The sequence below is a fragment of the Scyliorhinus torazame genome, chromosome 7, assembly GCF_047496885.1.
Source record: "Scyliorhinus torazame isolate Kashiwa2021f chromosome 7, sScyTor2.1, whole genome shotgun sequence".
In the NCBI taxonomy this organism is placed as follows: domain Eukaryota; kingdom Metazoa; phylum Chordata; class Chondrichthyes; order Carcharhiniformes; family Scyliorhinidae; genus Scyliorhinus; species Scyliorhinus torazame.
In genome coordinates, this window is record NC_092713.1 from 127977648 (window position 1) to 128002641 (window position 24994).

Genomic DNA, 24994 nt, shown 5'->3' on the forward strand with positions numbered 1-24994 from the left:
TTCATTGGCCTCAATTAGGCCCAAACAAATCTATTTGGCTACTCGTGCAGATGCAGCCATGTAGTCCTACCAGTTCCAATCTCACCTCTGCAAAAAGGCTCAGAGGCAGGATGGAGCAGGCAACCAGTATTCCAGCCTGCATTTCCAGGCTGAAAATTGACCCACACGAGCATAAAATTAATGTAAAATTATGTCAAAATTGGTAGAAATATATATACACTGATCAGTTATAAATTGCTAATTTGCAAAAACATTGAAGATATTGGGCATGATTTAACCATCGGGTTCCGTCCAGCATGGATCTGGGCCCGCCGGATAAATAGCGGGAATGTACAAAATCAAGACTCACACCCAGCAGGCTCCCGATGGCGAGTTCCGGATCTTGGCCAAAAATGATGAACCTATCATTAACCCTTATTTGCATTCATTTGAATCTCATTCGCGAGATTGAAGTCGAGTGCAGCGGCCTTCCAGGAATTACCCGACGCCCCAGCAAGAAATCACGCAGGCGTCGTTTAGTATTCCTTTTCAAAAACGTGAAGCTGGCGCAATGGCTTCTGAGGGAAAGTGAGGAAGTGAGTAACCATTTTCATTGTCTCATGAAAGTGAATTTCACTCATTTGCCTTTGAGCAGCCTCTAGCTTCATAGCTGAATGCAATCTCAACTGAGGAATTAGCCTTGTTAGTTGTGAAAGCACTTCACACTCCTTAACTCTCAAGTGCCTCCTCAAGGGCACACGTGCCATGTCTCAGAGGATGGTTAGCGCACTGCATGCCAAGCAAACTTTGATGCCAGAACAGTGTGCCTGTACTCCAGGAGCATCAGCACCATAGAGGCAGTTGCCACAATCAAATACTAATGAGCAAGGCTTCATCACTGAGTATCCTCTTGCCACCAAAGGGTAAGTGTGTGGATCGGTTGGGGGAGAGTGGGGGGGGCGGGGGGGGCTGCTCAACACTTTCTCCCTAATGTTCCCGACAGAGGTCTGGGGTCTCGGGGGTTCCTGGTATAGCCTGGGGCAACTGTTCCGAGCAAGATTTGTCAGCACAACTGGCTCGCAGGATGGAACTCTGAGAGAGGGCAGGACAGTCATGGTAAGGGTGGGGGAGGCATGGGAGATTTGAGGTTCCCAGGATTGAAGGCCTAACTGACTATCGGCCTCATACCTTCTCCAATTCCTTACAGGTACCGAAATGGTTTCTGGAGTTGATCCCGCAGCCGCTGCCCTCAAGTTGCTGGTGGCAGCCGAGGCCGGCAGACACTGTAGAAGGCAGCAGCAATGGCGCAGGCTGGAGGCGACACCCCATGTGTAGGGTAGCAGCTGCACACCCTGAAGCCCCGGCCGCCTATCAGGCTCAGGAAAGACTCAGAAAGGGGGGCCAGCGATGGCCCAAGGTGTATTGGTGTCATTGATCATTCAATGAGATGACAGTCTGCAGGTGCTGCAGAAGGTTCTGTGTCAGGAGAGAGACAGTGCGACACCTGTGCCACATTCTCGTGGACATGACATCACGTGGAGGAGGAAATACTCGTTCCCAGTCAAGTACTAGTAATCAATCACTAGTAAGAGCACACGCACTATAAAAGGGGGAACACGAGAGTTCCCGCTCATTCTGGTAGGAGACAGCTCGGGACACAGAGCTTGCAGTGTGACACTCAGACACAGACAATGTGCTGAGTGCCTCACCAACATTAGTGATAGGGCTAGGTCCCTAGGTTAGCTGGTAGCGAACGTACCCAAGTCTATAGTTAGTTGCATCTGTTAGTTAACATAATAAAATCAAGTTGTACCATCTACAGCCGTGTTGGCTCATTTGTGTATCAGGACACCCAACACGACACCGGCTGCAGGATTTGCTACTATCACCAGAAGCCCTAGTTCCAGGGGGCAATCGATGGTATGCATGTCACCTTGTGCGCACTAGGGCAACAGGGAGTGCCCTGTATTCACAGGAAGAGGTTCCACTCTCTGAATATTTAGATGATGTGTAACCCCCGCCTCCATTTCATTCTCGAGTGTGCCCGTTACCCAGGGAGCATGCATGACAGCTACATCCTGGAGCACTCGGAATCCCCGGTGCCCTTGACGACCATCCAGGATGATGGGTTGGTTCTTGGGGGGACAAGGGATAACAGCTGAGGTCATGGCTGATGATGCCGATGCAGAGACCTATTATATCGAGGTCCATGTTGCCACCCATGCTGTCATTCAGTGGTGCATCAGACTGCTGAAAATGAAGTTTCAGTGCCTGGATTGCTTAGTGATGCCCTGCAGTACACCCCCCTAGAGGGTTTCCCACTTTGTGGTGGTTTGCTATGCCCTCCACAACCTGGCAGCGGAACGATATGTTGGATAAGGAGGAGGAGGAGGGACATGAGGCCTCGTCTGAGGAGGAGGAGGTGGACCAGGAGGGGCTGGAGGATGAGTAGGAGGAGGAGCCAGAGGATAGAGGACAGGTGGCTGCAAGGGTCAGACATGCCTGGAGGACCAGGTAGGCCCTCATCATCTCTAGATTCTCATAGGGCAAAGCTGTTTCTATCAGTTCAATGCCCTCCAATTTTCCTTCCTCCCTACAAATCCCTCTTTCCCCCTCCATCCATTTACCTCCTTCCTCCGTTTCCCTCCTTCACCTGTTTCCCTCCTTCCCCGATTCCTTCCTTCCTGCGTTTCCCTCCTTCCCCTGTATCCCTCCTTCCCCTCCCCCATTTCCCTTCTTCTCCCCCATTTCCCTGCTTCCCCCTCCCTACCAATCCCCCCTTCCTCCCCCATTCCCACCCCCCATCACACTTCCCCCTCCCCAAGCACCCTGTTTTACCCTCCAATGTGTAACATCATTCTAGGGTGATGGACCTGTATCGGCACTATCAGTGGGTCAATATACAATGCAGGAGAATGATGATAACTAGTTGTGAGGAAAGCCCTAGTGCTCCTCAGTTCCTGCAAAAGTCTGATTCCTGTCTTTCTGCTGACAGCACGCTCACACCTATCCTCATGATGGAGTCTGCATCGAGGATTTTTGATCTTGGACCACTGTGCCCGGGGGACGGAGGTGGGGAGAGGGGAGGACAACAGGGGGTGGGGTGCAGGCAGGCCTGCTGTGAAGATTAATGTGACAGAGGCTTCACATGTATCTGATGTGACATGTTTTAATACTGAACATTTCTATTCCTCCTAGTTACAGATAGTGCCCCCCTCCCCCAGTACCCACTCAGTGCTCCTCACACTTTTTGACCTTTTGTGGTCCAGTGCTATGTCAAAGTGTGTCCCAAGGATGCACATCAGAGCTGGAGGCAGCCTGCTGCTTTTCACGTCCTGTGGCTTTTGATGCCCTTGTTGGATGTCCTCTGGAGGGCCTGGAGCCGGAGGGCCCCGTACGATTTACCGGTGCCACAGGCATCACCGTGCTACACTATTCTGCCCGCTGCCCTTGTGATGTGTTGGTGTCAGGAGGGGAGTGGAATTTGGATGAAGTGGAGACCACTGCTGTCTCCTTGGTGGCAGGCCCCAGGTTGGCCTCCAGCGCTTCTTCCTTCTTGACGGTGCCGTAGGACCCTTGGGGCACTCCATGGGACGGCGGGGCAGCTGGAATGAGCTCCAGAAGTTTCTGGGTCATCTAGCTCTGCCAGTCCTGGCAGCTCCCCATGGTGTTCACCATGGTGCCGACACCCTCAGTGATGCTCCTCAGTGACTGGGATATGCTCTGGACTGCCTAGGGAATGTCAACTGCTTCTGGGATACGTCCTTCAGTGACTGGGACATGGGCCAGGGCTCTCCGAAATCCCGGCCAAGTGTTGACGCCGGCGTAAACGCCGGAGTGGTGCACGCCTCCTGGCCCAGCGATTCAGCGGCCCTAAGTGAGCCAGCATAGCGCCAGAGTGCTGCACGCAGCTCCGGCGCCGATACGCGGCTCTGCACTGCCATGCATGCACGTGGCGGCCATTTCCATGCCCGCGCATGCGCGTGGTGGCCGTTTCCGAGCCGGCGCCGCACAACATGATGGAGCCCTACAGCCGGCTCGTGCGGAAGGAGTAGGCCTCCTCCAGATCGTGGGCGCCTGCCGATCGGTAGCCCCAGACCACGGGCTTGGATGCCGTGGAGGCCCCCCCGGAGTCTGATCCTCCCACCCCGCCCCCTCCAGGACGGCCACAGCGGCCGCGGGTCCGAGCTCCTGCTGGGTGGTATCAGGTTGGAACTACGCCGGCGGTACTCAGCGGAACTCGATGGCAATTCGGCCGATCGACCGCGGAGAATCGCCGTGGGGGCCTCTTTCAGCGCCCCCCAACCGACGCCGCTCCGACTTCGCGGGCGCGATTGCCGCTGATTCTCCGGTCACCGGAGAATCGCGTCCCGGCGTCGGAGCGGTGTGGCGGGAATTTCCTGCGCCACCAGCGATTCGCCGACCCAGCATGAGCTCGGAGAATCCCGACCATGAAATTGAGGCCCTCAGCCATGGTCGTCACACACTGAAGACATACCACTCAAGATGTCGTGCTCCAGGCTTTCCACTGCGCTCGCCAACCTAGCAGTGTTACTTTGGTTCCAAGCATTGTCAAAGCCATCTTTTGTGCCCAAAGCCTTTGTGACTTCTCCAATCAGCTATGCAGTCACTGGAATGTCACTGACATCCTCTCCTGAATGTCGCTGCTGTGTCCTATCATCTGCATCTGGTCTGGGAAAACCTTGTCCAGTGGTTTGGCATCTGACTGGGACCCAGCTGAGTCCTGGGATCCAGCAGACCTTCAACTGCTGTCTCCCTTGGATGTTCAGCAGATGGTGCCCCAGATGCCTATCCACTAATGGTACAGACCGAGGTGTTTGGCTCTGTGCTGGTGGAAGGTGGGGATGATAGCTGTGTCTCCTCGGAGCTCTCCTCCAAGGTGGTCACTTGGGTGGCAGGGGGGGAATGACTCCGGATGGCCCGGCCTCATCAGATGGGGATCCTGTGAGACAATGGGCACGTGGTCAGTGAGAGGGACAGATAATTTCGTCTGACATTAACAATTCACTTGAGACAGATCATCTGTGTGAAGGGACAGTGGAACCTCACCTCTGTGGCGCAGGCCAACCTTGCTGTTGGTGACTGCTCTCTCCTTGATCAACCCTACGATCTGCAGGGCCCATTCCTCACAGGGAATGAGGACTCCGATCTCTAGCATCCCATCCTGCCGCCCCCACCTTCTCCTGTGTGACAAAGAGAGGGCATTGTGAGCTGCACACTTGATTGTTCAGGGGTCTATGGCAGGTGGCATGTGTGGGCAACGCACCTGGACATGAGGGGGTTGTGTAATTGGCTGCCAGGGGTTCTGAGGAACAAGCACAAAGATCGGATGTGAGGAAGGTGCAGTGTGTCAGCCAGTCGATTGGGGGGGGGGGGGGTTGTTTGGGAATTTGCCGGGTAGTAGGCAGAATTGATGCTAGGAGAGAGGTGGTAACTTACCCTTGCAGCTTGTTGGAGGGTTGTTGGTCTTCTTCCGACATTGGATGGCAGACCTCCTGGCCATGCTGCCTGCACTGACAGCCGCTGCAACTATCTCCCAGGTAATATTGTTGACCCTGCTGCAGGTCCTCCCATCCCCTCGGGAAAAAAGGTGCCCTTCCTCTCATTCATAGCTTGAGAAGCCTGACCAGATCGGCATTCCCAAAGCGAGGAGCTGGTCTGTGCACTGCCATGCTTCTGTGCTGAGTGAGTGGTGAGGAACTGCTGAAAAGCATATCCTCTTTGTTAATGGTGAAAAGCTGAGGCAGGGGTCCAGCAAATCAGATGGCAAGACCGCCAGAGAACCTTGCACTGGCTCATTTTTGGCATGAAGTGTCGCTAATTATGGTCCACCATCTTGCCACCGTGGCCATCAAGAAACACCCTGCTAAATGTGCCCAAAATGGGACTTGGAAATGTTTCCATTGAATCACGTCCAATGTCTTTATTAATAGACTGGTAGTACTTTATTTCTGCTTTGCAAATTATCTCATCCAAATAACGTTTTGTGGATTTTAGCTCTGTGTTTCATATAATTCAAAGTTTTGTCGATATGTCATATCACACGTTTAATACATAGGGTGGAAGACTGAAGCATGAAAATTCACTGGCACCGATATTCTCACTCAATTAACTACTATTCAGTTAACTTAAACAAATGTACCATTTGCCTATTAGGAATAAGGAACCTGTATAAAAAAGACAATTTAATTTCTCTCTCCAGTGTCACAAACCACCACAGAATGAGCCAATCAGTTTGTTCAGTTTTTTCACAAGCTCATGTCAGTTGATATGATGATTTCTATTCAGCCCGATTATGAATGAGAAAAATACACAAAGGTTTCCCCAATTAATGGCTGATCTGTCTTTGGAGCCGAGGGCTCCAGATTCGGCTAATTTCATTGTATTCAGGATTGTTGCCTGAATTCCTCATAGGAATGAGGATTCAGATCTCTAGCATCCCATCCTGCCGCCCCCATCTTCTCCTGTGTCACAAAGAGAGGGCATTGTGAGCTGCACACTTGATTGTTCAGGGGACTATGGCAGGTGGACAGCACGGTAGCATTGTGGATAGCACAATTGCTTCACAGCTCCAGGGTCCCAGGTTCGATTCCGGCCTGGGTCACTGTCTGCGCGGAGTCTGCACATCCTCCCCGTGTCTGCGTGGGTTTCCTCCGGGTGCTCCGGTTTCCTCCCACAGTCCAAAGATGTGCAGGTTAGGTGGATTTGCCATGATAAATTGCCCTTAGTGTCCAAAATTGCCCTTAGTGTTGGGTGGGGTTACTGGGTTATGGGGATAGGGTGGAGGTGGTGACCTTGGGTAGGGTGCTCTTTCCAAGAGCTGGTGCAGACTCGATGGGCCGGATGGCCTCCTTCTGCACTGTAAATTCTATGAATTAAGAGGAATTGAGAAGCAGAAGATACTTAAAGGCGGTATTCTCCAGCCTCTCAGCCTTGTGTTACTCAACAGTGTGAGACGGCTTTCCGCTGTCAATGGGAATTCCTATTGAATCCACCCCATGTCTCTGGGAAACCCATGGGTCAGGTGCGCTGCCGACCGGACCAGAGAATTCCACCACCAGTGAATGGCCAAAGTTTTCCGGCCAAAGTGTCGTTCTGATGGCCAATTCCTGGAACCAGTTTATTCCTGCTCCCTTTTGAAGTCCAGTAGATGACAGGAAAACCCATTTACACTGGACACATCTTTTTTGAAAAAAGAGCAAGTACTTTGAAAACTTATCCTGTTTTTTAAAATTGGCCAAACAAAACTTTTTAATTGAGATACATCTCTCTGATTGGGTCAAATTTGCAGCAGCAGCAGTATTTAATCAAAAACATGAAGTAAGAAAGTTACATTTTCTATTAATATGAAAGGCAAGGACATTAATTGTCCTTGTTTCCAGCAGATGACTTATCTGTTTTACTCTGGTGTAAAACATAATAAGTGAGCTTTCATTTTATTAGGCAGGCTTTACTGTGGGCAAGGAGGGTCTCTACTACTAGCTGGAGAACCAGTCGGAGCCCTACATTGCCTTTCTCTGGGAGGCTTGATGTTATTCTGAGTTTGTTAGGCACTTTACCCGGGCAGCGTTGAGCCTCCTGTCAGATTAAGCCCCCAGGTGGTCAGAAAACCTACCCCTGAGCGCTGTGAGGTAATTAGGGCCTTACAATGCCACCAGGAAAATTGGCGACTGCCAGTACTGCACCGTGACCAGCCATGAAGATGGTGGGTGGACCCCCAGGTGGAGGTGAGTGTGGGTGAGATTGGGGTTGTCAGTGAGGTGGGAAGGGTGATCAAAATCAAGGGCCAAGGTAGCTTTGTGTGTGGCCCTCCCTTCCTGATGCCCGGTCCCTCAATTGGGCACAGTGTTCCCATGAATGAAGGCTAGTATCCCCACCCCGCCCTCCAGTAGACAGCTGAACCCAACAGAATGTCGAGTCCCTTTCCCGTAGCTGGCTGAATACCAGCAGTGGCAGGTTTAGGTGATTAGGCTTTTAAGTGGCCATTAAGAGTCTAAAATGGTCTCTGGGCAGGAATGACGCCCACAATACTTTCTTCCCCAGACCTGATCAGAAGAAGGCAGGATCTCTCCCCTGCCTACCCAATCTCCCTATCTAGCCTCCCTCCCAATCACACCCACCACCGTCCCCATCTCTTAACCTTCCTTTCGCCAGGGAGGCATTACAATTCACTACACCAAGGTCTGACAAGAAACAATGCGATATGAGTTTATTTCCATTCTACTGTATAGTATTTTCAATTTGTGTATTGTTTTCTGAAGTTCCCTGAAATCATGAGTTCAACCAAAATGCTTTAATTTCCATTGGGATGGCGGGGCTGACGTATGAGTTGAGTTTGAGTCGGTTAGGATTATATTAGCTGGAGTTTAGAAGAATGAGGGGGGTACTCATAGAAACCTATATAATTCTAAAAGGATCAGACAGGCTACATGCAGGAAGGATGTCCCCTCGGGAGTCCAGAACCCGAGGTAACAGGCTAAGGAGACAGGGTAAACCATTTAGGACTGAGATGAAGAGAAATTTCTTCATCGAGAGAGTGGTGAGCCTGTGGAACATGTTACCACAGAAATCAGTTGAAGCCAAAACAAGGATGTTTTCAAGGAGTTAGATACAGCTCTTGGGGCTAAAGGGATCAAAGGATATGGGGGAAAGCAGAAACAGGTTAGAGTTGGATGATCAGCCATGATCATAATGAATGGCAGAGCAGGCTTGAAGGGCCAAAGAGCCTACTTCTGCCCCTATTTATTATGTTTCTATGTTTCAATTACAGATATTTTGGTCTCCATTAAGGAATCTATTCATCCCAGTTTTTCTGAACTGCTGGTTAGCCAAACATGCCCTGGAGAATATGATTGTGAGTATGAGAACCTAAAAAGTAAATATTCTTTCCAAGTTCCCCTGCTCATCTTCAAATGATGTCATAGGGGTTGGTATTCTCCAGCTATTCACTGGCGGCAGGATTCTGTGTTCCCACCGGCAGTGCATCCCCACCTGCGGGTGTCCCGGCCGCACGGGGTGGCTTCAAAGGAATTCTCATTGACAGTGGCGGGAACAGAGAATCCTGCCACCAGCGAACGGTCCGCCGCTGAGAAACACGTGGCTGGGAGGCTGGAGAATCCCACCCATTTTGCATCGAACTTTGCAAGTAGAAGGCCTCAGTTTAGCACCTCTTCCAATAATCAGCATCCCCAAAACTATAATCTAATGGCGGTGATGATTATCACAAAGATATATAATTTTTTTACATTGTGCAGAATAGGGTAATTTTAACACATAAATTAATTTGTAAAATCCATTCACAGGTACAACTATGTTCAGTTTTTTTTGCACCCAGTGTTGTTCTCTGTAACTTGGGTAATTAAGCCTCTACATACGCATAAACACATTTAATTTCTCACTGAAAATTTAAAAAAAGTTACATTCAGATTAGAAAGAAACAGACCTTTTCTCATATTTTTGTTTGGAGCATATATTAGAATTTTAAATTTTCTTTCCGTTCATTTAGAATGATCTTCACAGAGCTATCCAGCGAACCCAATCTGCAATGTTCAATCAGGTTCTTATTCTTATATCCACTTTACTGTGCCTCATTTTTACTTGGTAAGTTATATTGGGTCAATCTGTTCTGTGCTTATTCCTTTATGGTTGAAAACTTGCTGATACATTTCTGGAGACACAAATAAAATTCAAAAATCCTATTTTACCCACTGAATTCATTAAGCTATTCTTCTTCAGTAAGGAGAGAACACTGGATTAATATTTTTCCTGCTCCAAATTATAAACACTGTTCTTTGTTCCAGCAGCATTTTCAGTTATGATTTCATGTAAGGAGCATGAATGTCATGATTTGTATTTGTTGTGATCCTGTTAGAGAAGTACAACAACCAGTAGTTAATCAACAAAGCCACAAGCTTTCTCATTTTTAAACAATAACAAACTTTATTTTATGTATGTATACATAAATAACCACATTAACACCATGGTTCTAAAGATATATGTTGTGAACTCAGTTTTAAATTTCTATTCACCAAACCCACCTCCCCCACCTCCCCCTGCTCCACACCCCACCCCACCACTTCCCAAGGGTTCTCTTATCTTACAAAACCTTGCAGGTGTATTCAGTTTCTTGGGACCACCCCAAAGGTCTATCACAGCTCTCCAGATTTCACTTTGGTTTCTTCTCACTGCTCCAGCTATTCTCAGTGGTATGAAATTTCATTAGGATCCTTCCATTAGCTTTTAGCTAAGCGATCCTCCAAATTTCTTCAAAAAGCTCACAACTGTGGACTTCTAAGCTCAAGCTACAGCTTCACTGTGTTCTCGAAGCTAACTTTATTTTTACTGAGTCACTGTAAATTCCTCCCACCAGCTGTAAGCTTGTCAAATCTTCCAGTTTATTTTGCCACGAGCTACATGCTACACAAGGTGAAATCTGCAACTGCCCTCTTTGAAAAACAGCCAGATAGATTAGGAAAATACATTTTTTAACACTCCAAGGTCCATCTCTATGATGATGTGACTTATTTGGGATATTCCAAACAGAAATGTAAATTGACAATATTTTACCTTCAAAACAACCCTTTGATTCTGTGACCCATGTCACTAATTTATATCTCTAATCGATTGCCCTCGCTATAGAATTGCTGGGTCGTATTAAGGAACCCCCATGTTTATAATCTGCTCCCACTTCTTCTCATCTGGGTCCTACATGAATAAATTTCAATATTTTATTGAGATAAGTGAAACTTATCTGGCTCTACCAAAAGCCTAATGATCGGTCATTGATTGTTTAGGTTTCTCACCACCAACTCTGCCCGTTTTGAATAAAAACAGAGAAATCCAAAGCAGGTGTAGGCCATTTGGCCCTTTGTGCCTGCTCCACCATTGAACATGATCATGCCTGATCTTTTTATCTTAAAACCATACTCCCAGGCTCTCTCCATACTCCTTGACACAGTTACCTTTTAACTGCAATTAACTCAGGCTAGTTTGGTTTGCATTTACATCAGGGTTATTACCTGTTTTTCAATCAGATTTTCCATTGATCCACGATTTAAAAAATATATATGATTCCCATACTAAAAGTTATATTCTAATGCATGTGAATTATGAAAGTAGGTTTTTGCAACATATGAAATGGAAGGACATATTTTATATAGCGCAAAGTCGCTGAAGTGAACATATCCTACTAAAACCGCCATATTCTTCTGTTCAAAGATTGTGTAGTGATTGGTCATCATGTAATGCATGCCTTTGACTTGTATGTGATGTAGTACATCTGAATTTAAACTTCTTCAAGAGGATGCATGCCTTTCACTGGAAAATGTAGGCATTTGTTATAGAAAACACACACACAAACAAAAACATGTTTGCATATTTGTATTTTCTTCACATTGATTGTTTTAGGTTCTTCCTCACTCATCAGGATATCAGGTTGTTATTATTATCCATTCTACCCACTGAGAATATCACCTCTTTGCAATCTTTGAAATGCTATTAGTTTTAAGTGATGGTGAATTGCTCTCATGCACCTCCCAGTGGCAGACTTTGGAGTGGTATTGTAGATGTGGCCAAGGAGAGGGTTGTTAGGAATTCCCAATGCCTGGAGATTTCTTTATTATGAGGTGGCTTTGAGCAAGGAAGGAGAGCAAAGTTTTTAAAAAAATCTTTGTTCTTAAATCTGCAGCAATGGAATTGTGAATTGCACAATTTTTTGTGATACAGATTTGTCAGCTATTTTATTTCTATGCTCAAAATTTTGTGATTCCGAATTAAAATTTTGTGATTTTGAGTCATCAGATTTTGAAATTTTCAAACTTCTGGACTTTATCTACCTTATACAGTTTGAATATGAAATCCATATATGGTTCTGCATTGTCTATCATACTTCGGACGTGATTTAATGGAAATGAAACAAAGTCCCGTTTTAGATGGGTTTAGCGGGGTGTTTCCCGGCACTTGCACTGCCAAGAATGACCCTGCTGTTAAACGTGACTCCGCTTCATTTTGGGCCTCAGCGAGGAACGCCCCACCGAGGCCGAACTTAGGCTCATTTCCTGCACTAACGAGCTCAACTCACCAGTGCAGGAAGAGATCAGTGCAGGAAGAGATGACGCCCCCATCTCTGGACCCCCTAATGCAGCCTCAAGACCCGCCCTAACACCCCAACTTATCAATTACGGGGTCATCGCCTCCCACACCCCACCTCATAAAGGCAAGGTACCTCCAAGCCTGATCCCTGGCACGGACAAAATGCCAAATGGGTACCTTGGCATTGTCAGCCTGGCACCCTGGCATTGCCCCTTCCAGCCTTGCACTGCCACCTTGGCACTCTGGCACTGTCAGGGTGGCACCCAGGTGGCACTGCCAGGGTGCTCAAGTGGCACTTCCATTCTGGAACCCTGGGTGGCATCGGGTAATGGTAAGGTGAAGTCCCAGATAACCATCGGCTGCTTTCCCCTTTGAGGGGGAGAGCTGATTGGTGGTGATGAAACCTGACGACCACCATATCTCAGGTGAGGGGAAAGGTTAAGAAGATGGGCCTTCATGAATAACCTCAGCCGGTATGGGAATTGACTGGCCTCGCTGTGCATTACAAACCAGCTGTCTAGCCAACTGAGCTGTACCCCATGCCCAGAATGTGACCACCCTTGCTCACCTGGGAGATTCCCCCCCCCCCCCCCCCCCAAGTGCCAGTACACCTGGTCCATGTTTGTGCAATCCAGTGCTAAATGGCCCCTGCTTTGGATCTCTGAAGTAAGTCCGTTAGATCCCACGCCTTTGGTAACTCCAGCGCAGGCATATTCAAGTGAGACTAACTGCTCACTTGAATATGCAAATCAATGGGCGGGATCCAGATCGCGACATCTCGCGAGATCTTGTTAGATCTCGCGGCGATGCGTGACGAGCGTTATAAATCTTGTGAGAAGCCTCTCGTGAGATTTTCCAGCCTCGTGGCATCTCAAGTCTCCTAAAACCAACCGCATCTAACAAATCTGTGAGAACTACCTTCTCTCTCACTACCTATCTTCAACTGTAATCAAATTCGTTAAATCAAAACTTAAAAGCTTCTCTACCTTATAAGGCCCCAGTTGCTAAGCAACACCCACATGCTTATGCCTTTTATTTATTCTTCATGCCGTAGCTCTCTCTAAGCATAATAGAGACACAGCTGGAACTGAATCAACACCCTCACATACAAACACCTTTGTCCAGCATGAATCTAACTTTATGTTTTTTTCACTTCCGGGCACAGAAACATTAAACTAAACCCACTGAAAACTATACCTTGGGCCTGATTTACTGGCCACGTCCTGCCGAAATCGGGTGGAACACGGCTGATAGATCCCAGGAGAGTTCTCTTTCAGGATTCCTGATAGTTATTACACATGTTACAACTTACGAGATCAAACAAAATCTTGTGGGATGTCACAATCTAGATCCTGTCCACAATGGGCGAGACCAGACTTGTCGAGTTAAGTGAGTTTAAAAACTCGAACCGGGTCCCAGGATCTACCGGCCTCGTCGAGGAGACCCCAGCTGGGAGCCATTCAGCATTGGACCCCACAAACAAGGATCAGGCAAATTGGCAGTTGGGGGGGTCTCCCAGGCAATCGGAGGCTTGGGTGGTTGGTATCTGTGCAGGGAGGCACCCAGGCACTGCTGATGCCACCCAGGCACCTTGTACTGCCAGCCTGGCACCCTGGCAGTGGCACCTGGGCATCCTAGCATGGCCACATAGGAGCCAGTCTGGCAATGCCAGGGTGCCCAGCTGGTACAGCCAGACTTGAAGGGGCATTGCCAGTGTGCCAGGCTTGCAATGCCAAGGTGTCCAGGTGGCACTTTGCCCGAGCCATGGATTAGGCCAGGATATGCCCTGCCGGTATGAGGTAGGATGCGGGGAGACTCAAGGACCCTCCAACAAGTAAGTTGGGGCGGAGCTCCTCAATGGCGGAAACATGGCCTCGGGAGGTGCGATCCCCATTTAGCCCGAAAAACAGAGTTCCGTTATATCTTAGAATCATAGAATTTACAATGCAGAAGGAGGCCATTCAGCCCATCGAGTCTACGCCGGCCCCAGAAAGAGCACCCTACCGAGGTCCATACCTCCACCCTATCCCCATAACCCAGCAACCCTATCTAACCTTTGCACACTATAGGACAATTTAGCATGACCAGTCCACCTTACCCACACATTTGTGGCCTGTGGGAGGAAACCAGAGCACTTAGAGGAAACCCGTGCAGACACGGGAGAGCGTGCAGACTCCACACAGACAGTGACCCAAGCTGGGGATCGAACCCGCGTCCCTGGTGCCGTGAAGCAACAGTGTTAACCACTGTGCTACCGTGCCGCCCCAAAAGCATGGTCGTTCCCGGAGCTACAAATGCTGGAAATTACACATCTAATCCTGCCCAGAATGGAGTTTTTTTTGGTTTGAACACGCCCCTTATTTCTCATAGAATCATAGAATTTACAGTGCAGAAGGAGGCCTTTCGGCCCATCGAGTCTGCACCGGCCCTTGGAATGAGCACCCTACCTTAGCCCATACCTCCACCCTTCCCCTACAGCTCCACCCTATCCCCGTAACCCCACCTAACCTTTATTGAACACTAAGGGCAATTTAGCATAGCCAATCCACCTAACCTGCACATCTTTGGACTGTGGGAGGAAACCGGAGCATCCGGAGGAAACCCACACAAACGCGGGGAGAACGTGCAGACTCCGCACAGACAGTGACCCAAGCCGGGAATCAAACCTGGGACCCTGGTGCTGTGAAGCAATTGTGCTAACCACTATGCTACCTACCATGCTGCCCCAATGTTTACCAATACAACAATAAATTCCTTCAAGCTACTTTTATTTTCCAAACAGCTTACTCACGTTTCTGTGGTCCTCTCAGTTAAACCATCCATTGGTGAGATTGAAAATAAATACTTTTTTCATCTAGTTGACAGAAATATATAGGAACTTGCTCAGGATATTTACTTCCTGCTTAGCTTTCGTGCTAGTTTCACTGTCCTACAACAAATCCTAGTAAGCTGCAGCTTTTTTATTGTTTTGAATACCTATTCTTCTGATCAAAATGCCCGACAGTAGTCCATTTAAATTCCAACTGCTCCTGTTTAATGGCCTGAATGTTTGATTGGTTGGATAATATTTGCATCAGTGCAAATTCCTTTTCCAAACTTGTGATAACACAAAAAGAGAAGTGAAATGTGAAATCCATTTGCCTTCCATGGACTTCTCAGGACCAAAGTGTCAAATAGATTTGTGATAAAAAAGAGGAAGCTTTTACGTGAACGGAGAAAGGCGGCTCACCCTCAGCCTTTTGTGAAAGACCTTCAAATAAAGGCCTAGGCTAAATAACTGACACATAGACCTGGTGTATAGCAGTGGCCTACAATATATGGGAGGTGATAATTATTGACACAACCAATGCCTCGACTGGATGAGAAACCTGATAAGTCTGTTATTATGTACTGGAAAGTTGTGCAATTTTAGCTGGCTGAACTCGAGGAATTTTCAAGCGCATATTCAGATGCATTTAGTTCTTAACTGTTGTTAACCTGCAACTGGGTTCTCTTGAATTAGATTTTTGGCAAACACGTCACATTCATAGTCACTCTTCAGCATGGTTTCTGCATGGGTCAGACACAAGGCTAATGTATACAAAAAGCCGAAATAGATTAGAAAACAGCAATAATTATTGTGATATGGAACATTTAAAAAAGAACAACCTACAAACAGATATGTTGAATGTGGTATGGAAAGGCTGATGTAAACAAATAAAAGTAGTTATAATAATAATCTATTCGAAAGATATCAAAGGTGTAGGGTGATATCACAATCTTTAAAAACTTTTTCCAGCATTTATAGTTTTTTTAATATTGTAGGTTACAGGCCAAGCATAACTTAAAGCTAATTATTGCAGTTATTTAATTTGAGACCAAGGGCTTTACACGACAAAATTTTGTGAGTCTCATAGACGTGGTGATTAAAAACAAATTAGTAATGTAAATATAAATAATGGTCTGCTGTCATTCACACTGCAATGACAGCCACACAGTAAACTGCTAAGAATTCATAAAGTGGCTTCATAGAATCATAGGATCCCTATAGTACAGAAGGTGGCCATTTGGGCAATCATGTCTGCACCGTCCCTCTGAAAGAGCACCCTACCTCGGCCCAATCCCCTGCCCTATCCCCGTAACCCCACCTAGGGGCAGTATTAGCATGGCCAATCCACCTAACCTGCACATCTTTGGACTGTGGGAGGAAATCGGAGCACTCAGAGGAAACCCAAACAGACACGGGGAGAATATACAAGCTCCACACAGACAGTCACCGAAGGTCGGAATCAAACCCGGGTCTCTAGCGCTGTGAGGCAGCAGTGCTAACCACTGTGCCACCTGCTATGGGTCAGGGTTTAGAGAATCCCAAAGTGTATCATGGAGTTCACCTGACTCACAACTTTTAATAGATTGTGGTATGGGGAGCACACGGCTCACTCTACAGGTATCGTACAGCAGAAATGGGCGAGTATTTTTTCAAACAAAACAATGTTTATTCTATGAACTCAAGTTAACCTTTTTAAATCAAACAGTGAATATCTTAGCAACCAGTAAATCAAATACAACCCCCAAAGAATACAACACTAAGTAACCTGCATGCTGTCCTTTTACATCCAAAAGACTTAACAAACCTTCAAACATGAGCACATCAGGTTTACATTTAATACTGAGACCTTTTTACAATTCTGAGTTCACCAAATGATCCATAGACAGTCTTTGGATGGCAGAGATCAACAGCAGTGCAGCTCACTGAAAAACACAGACACACCCAAGCTTTCTCAAACTGAAACTAAAAAGCAGAAGTAGAGCTCAGCTCCACCCACACTCTGACATCACTCCAGTAACATGAGCAGCTCCATTTCTTAAAGGTACATTTCTTAAACACCCATTTCTTAAAGGGTACTCTCACATGACACACCGTGCCGCCCTTTTTGTCCCTTTTAAGTAGATAAGTAGTAAAGAACTATGTTCAAGTGCCCTGCCAGGAAAAAAAAAAATCTTCCAACATTAGCTTCAAAATATTCAACAACCTGCTGTTGGGAAAGTTACAGTGGGGGGTGGCCATTAAATTTTCTATCTACTGGGAGTCATTTCTACTGAAATTAGTAACCAAAATTGGTTTCCTTTACTGAACAGAATAACCGATCTTCTTAGATATATTTTATGTAATCATAGGATTTACAGTGCAGAAGGAACCCATTCGGCCCATCGAGTCCACACCGGCCCCGAAAAGGGCACCCTACCTAAGCCCACACCTCCACCCTGTCCCATAACCCAGCAACTGCACTTAACTTTTGGACACTATGGGGTAATTTAGCATTGCCAATCCACCTCACCCCACATATTTGGACTGTGGGGGTAAACCGGAGCACCCGGACGAAACCCATGCGGACACAGGGAGAACGTGCAGACTCCGCACAGATAGTGACCCAAGCTGGGAAACGAACCCAGGTCCCTGGTGCTATGAAGCAATAGTGCTAACCAGCATGCTATTGTGCTGCCCTTTGTAAACATAAACATGGATTATAAATGATATTCAAAGTAGAAAGAATCACATAGGAAAAGGAGTAGGCCATTCAGCCCCTCGAGTCTGAACTAGAAATCAATATTTATATTGCTCTCCATCATAGGAGCATACAGCACTAGAAACAAAGCATAGCAATCTATCTTACCAATCCAATAAGGACATAAGAAAGGAGCAGGCCATTTAGTCCCTCAAGCCTGCTGTTCCATTCAATAACATCCTGACTAATATTCTACTTCAATTCTACCTATCCCCGTTATCCTCATATCCCTTGATTTCCTTTATATCCCAAAATCTCTAACTTATTTTTTCTAAATTTAGAGTACCCAATTATTATTTTTTTTCCAATTAAGGGCCAATCCACCTAACCAGCACATCTTTGAATTGCGGAGGTGAAACCCACAAAGACACAGGGAGAATGTGCAAACTCCACATGGACAGTGACCCAGGGCTGGGATTCGAACCCAGGACTTCAGCGCCGTATCCCAGTGCTAACCACTGTGCCACGTGCCGCCCTTCTCTATTACTATCTTGACTGTAATCAATGACTGGGTGCTGTATCCACAGCTCTCTGCGTTAAACAATTCCAAAGGTTCTTTGAGTGAAGACATTTTTCCTCATTTCCCTAAAACCATAAGACATAGGAGCGGAAGTAAGGCCATTCAGCCCATCGAGTCCACTCCACCATTCAATCATGGCTGATTTCAACTCCATTTACCCGCTCTCTCTCCATAGCCCTTAATTCCTCGAGAAATCAAGAATTTATCAACTTCTGTCTTAAAGACACTCAACATCCCGGCCTCCACCGCCGTCTGTGGCAATGAATTCCACAGACCCACCACTCTCTGGCTGAAGAAATTTCTCCTCATCTCTGTTCTAAAGTGACTCCCTTTTATTCTAAGGCTGTGCCCCCGGGTCCTAGTCTCCCTTGCTAATGGAAACAACTTCCCTACGTCCACCCTAGCTAAGCCATTCATTATCTTGTAAGTTTCTATTAGATCTCCCCTCAACCTCCTAATCTCCAATGAATATAATCCCAGGATCCTCAGACGTTCATTGTATGTTAAGCCTACCATTCCTGTGATCATCCGTGTGAATCTCTGCTGGACCCGCTCCAGTGCCAGTATGTCCTTCCTGAGATGTGTGTGGTGCTGGGTGCTCTGATGTACAGATGAACCAACACAGTTGTATTTGGTACAACTCTATTTTATTTTAACTTTTATATACAGTTCGTTCTGGATACTCTACACGTGGTGTCTCCCTGAGTGTGTCGTGTAACAGGTCTGTCCTTGTCCTGGTCTCCAGCTAATACCCTCCACCAGGTGTCGGGTTTGTCCTTTTATACAGTCCCTGTCTTTGTCTGTGATTGGTTGTGGTGTTGTGTGTTCTGATTTGTCTGTTGGTGTGTCTATCATGATGTGTGTGTTTGAATATCATGACATCCCCCCTTTTTACAAAGCTATGTGCCTACGTGGTTATAAATATAATTGTGTCGTGAGTGCATCTAAGAGTGTGTGTGTGTGTTGTGTACAGCATGTGCATATGACGTAACTATTTACATGGGGCGATGTCGGGTGCGTCACGCTAACGAGGTTGTACCATAACAAAACATGAAAGCGGAAAAAAAACTTTGAATAGTGGTCCGGTCAAACGATATCTGGAACGATAAACAACAACAGGTTATAATACAGTAGTGTTTAACTTTTTAAACGTATGAACAGTGTTATAAGTCCAGTCTAATGGGTGTGCGACGAATTCGGGTTGACCGCCTCAAGGGTGGGTCAAGAACCACCGGCTGTTGTGCAGGCCTGGCCATGGGTGGCGATGGAAGGGGCGTGATCTGCGGCAGCTCCATGAAGTCATCTTCGGAAGCCTGTTGAGGATCCGGCGTGTGTGTACAGTGTGGCTGCGAGCGTGGAAGTCGGCGAAGGGAACGCCGATTGCGGCGACGCATCAATCCATTCGCCCTGCATACCAGGAACGAGGTGGAGTCTTTTTCCTTTTTATGTTTGTGGTGGACGGCATCTTGTAGCCGATGGGTCGTTGCCATTGAAGAGGCACCATCACTAATATCATGCAAGGCGATGAATGTGCCACATGTTGAAGTCGGCCGAGACCGTGCACGCTGGTTCCGGCCACATGCTGTGCTGGAAGGGCGACTCCGCAGAGGAACGTCGAAGCATGTCGCCTTGGAGAGAGAATTGTTGCTCGCATCAACGTCTGGCGATGGCGGGAATTGGTGTGTCCGTCTTGGACCGCCGGTGCTGGTCGCCACTGCCGACCCAGTGTGACTTCCATACGATCCATTCCCTGTCGCCGTGGCATCCGCTGTCACCCTGAGCGTGCCATCACCGAGGCCGCGACACTGCCCATCCGGAGCAAAGTCTGGCATACGCGAATCAGAGTCGGCGCTTGGCTGCTCCCCATCTGGAGTCCGGTCTGCCTTCCGTCGATGCTCCCCGTCCGGAGTCCCAACAGGTTCACTGGAGGCAGCCGAGATTCCCTGAAGCTGCACTTCTGGAGTCGGAACATGCAGGAATGCACCGACCAGTGGAGAGGCTCGAGTCATCAAGGGTGGAAGCGGTGCGGCGCCACCGCAGTCGTCAGTGGTCCCACCATGATCGTCGAGTGCCTCTGTACGCACTAGGCGAGGTCTGTCACCTTGCACCTTTTGCATGGGAAGTGGGATGCTGTCGTCACTCGTCTCACATCCCGTGGATAGATCCTCATTAGCAGCTTGCTGTTCACTAGGGTTGGGTAAATTGTCAGAGTTTTCATCTGGTGGTGCAAACCATGTCGGTGGACTGTCATTGTCTTGCCATTGTCCTTCATTTGGGCTTTTCTTCTTTGGAATTTTAAATCTTCCCCCAGACATTGCAGAACCTTGTTTATTACCCTCAAATTCTCCCATATGTATGGTCTCGAATGTAGGATCCAATGTTTCTTTCGACATTGTACTCTTTTCCAAAGAACATCCGTTTCACTTTTCTTCTCAGGTACCCCATATGTATCTTTGTCTAATGTACATGCCTTCATAGTCTCTGGGTCTGATTTTGCTGGGACTGGCATGGTCCCAGTCTCTCTTTTACTGTTCTCAATTGCCCACATTATACTCCCCAGACATAACTGCTTAATCTCTGGGGTTAGTGTGGTACAATGGATAATCGGGTCGACCTTATCTGCATCTTCACCATTAGTGGAAAGCACACTTGGTTCACTTGAAACTGCTGCACACTTGGTTCACTTGAAACTGGTTTTAAGTTCTTTATCTGGCTACTCGATGTCGGTGTCCTCAGGATTCTTGCTCCAATGTTCTGCTCATTTATCAGTGGAGTGTGTATAGATTCAATGCAGTTAATGTTCCCCTAAAGGTTTGAAGAGTCATTACTGACTAACTGCAGGTCTCCGAAGTTGGGACTTTGCGGTGTTGTGTTGAAGGGAGACATTTGTCCCTGCTGTAGGTATGATTCAGGTTGTGTTATTTCCATTAACTGAGGATCAATGTCTTGTCCATTTTTTTTTTTCGTACTAAAACACTGGCAATTCTCAGTCTGCTCCTTGCAAGTTAAACATACAAGTAATTTCTTTAGCAAATCCTCAGCATCCTTCTGTGACCGTGCAGCATTATTAATCTCTGTTCGGCTATAGTGATCCTGAAGGTCAGCGCATAAAGCTTTTTCCTTCGGGCTTGGAAGAGGCGATTCCTTTGGCTTGTCTTCATTTGGGCTTGAACAGTCATCAGCGCTGTGCCCTTCATTGTAGCATGAGAGACCGTCATGGTCATGCTGCTGTGCAGTGGAGCATGGTAGGCTGTCATAGCCTTCTTGCTGTTCACGTGAGCATGGCAGACTTGCATTGTCTGCCGCTGGTTGGTCAGGAGAGGTTGCTAGACCCTCATGGTCTTGTTCCTGCAAGGACTGCGCATCGGAGTCAAGCGTTTCTTCTTTCGTGGAGTCTGTCCACGAGCTCGCTGTGGAGGCTTGTGACACTGGAGTCACTTCTTGTTCATGCAAGGACTGCGCTCTGGAGTCTTGCATGTCTTCTTTCATAGAGTCGGGAACGCTGAGCGGGACGTGGACCATGCTCTGTCTGGCAGCAGGCCGCTCTCTGTGGGCTTGCACTGCTCCCTGTCTGTTAATTTCCGGCTGTGGCATCATCCTGCACTGATAAGTTGGGACGTCATATCTGCTGGGTTGAAGATCTTCAAATCCGAAAAATGAATCTGCATCTGCGTCGGATTCAATGTGAGGGTCGCCAATGTGCAACACGAAAGGTTCGTCCGAGTCGTAGTCGTCTAGGACCATGGAGCTGTCATTGGGCTTGCGAGGTCCAGAAACAATGTAAAGATCGTTATCGAAGTATTAGAGGTCGGAATCATCGGCTTGTGCGTATGTAACTGCTTGTTGCAGGGTTCTTCGGAGGTCAAATTCATCTCCTGGGTCAATTTGCGGCAATGTGCTGTCATTCCAGGTGAGGGAAGGTTGTTTTACAGCTTTAACAGATTTTTGTTTTTTTGATTTGGGACGTTTCCCTTTTAAATTGGATTTGGGACGTTTCCCCTTTAAATTGGTGCGGTCTGGGGCCTCTGACATCCTGACGCTCGGTATGTAGCACGTAGGAAGTGACTGCGCATGCGCAGATCGCCGTTCCTTTACCGATGGCCGTTTTCTTGACTGCGCATGCGCAGCGTCTCGCGCATGCGTAAACGAAACTTCCGGTTCTGCGCACTGCTCGTGCAACTGTGCTAGCGAGATACCTTTAGCAAGATGGCCGCCGACCTCGACCCAGCCCTCTCTCAGGCCCGGGATTTCGGCCTCTGGGAATTCGGCCTCCGGGATCCCGGCCACGGGGTGAGTACTGCCGCTTTTCTTACCTTTACTTGCCGATTGGAGTGCGTTTTCCTCACAGTACTTGGCGAATTTGTCCAGGACTGCCTGGTAATCATACCTTTGCTGCCTCCTGAAGAACCTGAACCTTGTGAATATTTATTTTGCCCTTGCACCGGCGATGGTGAGGAGAAATTCAATTTTTTCATTATCATCCAGGTCTTGGAGTTCAGCTGCCACCAGGAACAATTCAAACATTTGCCGGAATCGCCGCCAGTTTTCGCAGAGATCGCCATGGCACTGGAGCGGCTGCGGAACCGGGAGCTCGTACATCTTGCCTGGGTACTGCTGGTTGTCTCTGTACACTGAGGTATGCCGGCAGGTATCGATCCACTCCTGTACCATGTGGTGTTGGGTGCTCTGATGCACAGATGAACCAACACAGTTGTATTTGATACAACTCTATTTTATTTTAACTTTTATATACAGTTCATTCTGGATACTCTGCACGTGGTGTCTCCCTGAGTGTGTCGTGTAACAGGTCTGACCTTGTCCTGGTCTCCAGCTAATACCCTCCACCAGGTGTCGGGTTTGTCCTTTTATACAGTCCCTGTCTTTGTCTGTGATTGGTTGTGGTGTTGCGTGTTCTGATTTGTCTGTTGGTGTGTCTATCATGATGTGTGTGTTTGAATATCATGACAATGTGGGGCCCAAAATTGCTCACAGTATTCTAAATGGGGCCTAAAGCTCCAGAAGTACATCCCTGCTTTTATATTCCACGCCTCTTGAGATAAATGACAACATTGCATTTGCTTTCTTAATTACGGACTCAACCTGCAAGTTTACCTTTACAGAATCCTGGACAAGGACTCCAAAGTCCCTTTGCACTTCAGCATTATGAATTTTGTCACCATTTAGAAAATAGTCCATGCCTCTATTCTTTTTTCCAAAGTGCAAGACCTCGCACTTGCCCACGTTGAATTTCATCAGCCATTTCTTGGACCACTCTCCTAAACTGTCTAAATCTTTCTGCAGCCTCCCCACCTCCTCAATACTACCTGCCCCTCCACCTACCTTTGTATCATCGGCAAACGTAGCCAGAATGCCCCCAAGTCCCGTCATCTAGATCATTAATATATAAAGAGAACAGCTGTGGCCCCAACACTGAACCCTGCGTGACACCACTCGTCACCGGTTGCCATTCCGAAAAAGAACCTTTTATCCCAACTCTCTGCCTTCTGCCTGACAGCCAATCGTCAATCCATGTTAGTACCTTGCCTCGAATACCATGGGCCCTTATTTTACTCAGCAGTCTCCCGTGAGGCACCTTATCAAAGGCCTTTTGGAAGTCAAGATAGATAACATCCATTGGCTCTCCTTGGTCTAACCTATTTGTTATCTCTTCAAAGAACTCTAACATATTTGTCAGGCACGACCTCCCCTTACTAAATCCATGCTGACTTGTCCTAATCCGACCCTGCACTTCCAAGAATTTAGAAATCTCATCCTTAACGATGGATTCTAGAATCTTGACAACAACCGAGGTTAGGCTAATTGGCCTATAATTTTCCATCTTTTTTCTTGTTCCCTTCTTGAACGGGTGGGTTACAACAGCGATTTTCCAATCCTCTGGGACTTTCCCTGACTCCAGTGACTTTTGAAAGATCATAACTAACGCCTCCACTATTTCTTCAGCTATCTCCTTTAGAACACTAGGATATAGCCCATCTGGGCCTGGAGATTTATCAATTTTTAGACCTCTTAGTTTCTCTAGCACTTTCTCCTTTGTGATGGCTACCATATTCAACTCTGCCCCATGACTCTCCTGAATTGTTGGGATATTACTCATGTCGTCTACTGTGAAGACTGACGCAAAGTACTTATTTAGTTCCTCAGCTATTTCCTTGTCTCCCATCACTAGATTACCAGCGTCATTTTGGAGCGGCCCAATGTCTACTTTTGCCTCCCGTTTGTTTTTAATGTATTTAAAGAAGCTTTTACTATCATTCTTAATGTTACTGGCTAGCCTACCTTCATATTTGATCCTCTCTTTCCTTATTTCTCTCTTTGTTATCCTCTGTTTGTTTTTGTAGCCTTCCCAATCTTCTGACTTCCCACTACTCTTTGCCACATTATAGGCTTTCTCTTTTGCTTTGATGCATTCCCTGACTTTGTTTGTCAGCCATGGCTGCCTAATCCCCCCTCTGATAACCTTTCTTTTCTTTGGGATGAACCTCTGTACTGTGTCCACAATTACTCCCAGAAACTCCTGCCATTGCTGTTCTACTGTCTTTCCCACTAGGCTCTGCTCCCAGTCGATTTTCGTCAGTTCCTCCCTCATGCCCCTGTAGTTACCTTTATTTAACTGTAACACCTTTACATCGGTTTCTACATTCTTTCTTTCAAATTGCAGACTAAATTCTACCATATTATGATCACTGCCTCCTAAGCGTTCCCTTAGTTTAAGATCTTTTATCAAGTCTGGCTCATTACATAACACTAAGTCCAGAATGGCCTGTTCCTTCGTGGGCTCCATCACAAGCTGTTCCAAAAAGCCCTCCTGTAAACATTC

General features: G+C 47.2%; 1 protein-coding gene across 1 annotated transcript in view; it reads left to right on the top strand.

Moving 5' to 3' along the window:
• kcnt2a (potassium channel, subfamily T, member 2a) overlaps window positions 1–24994 on the top strand; it is a 939304-nt gene that overhangs the window by 158852 nt on the left and 755458 nt on the right. The window contains exons 9-10 of the mRNA XM_072512908.1: window positions 8771–8854; window positions 9506–9600. Of these exons, the coding sequence (XP_072369009.1) occupies window positions 8771–8854; window positions 9506–9600 (179 nt within the window). The remainder of the gene's footprint in view (window positions 1–8770; window positions 8855–9505; window positions 9601–24994) is intronic.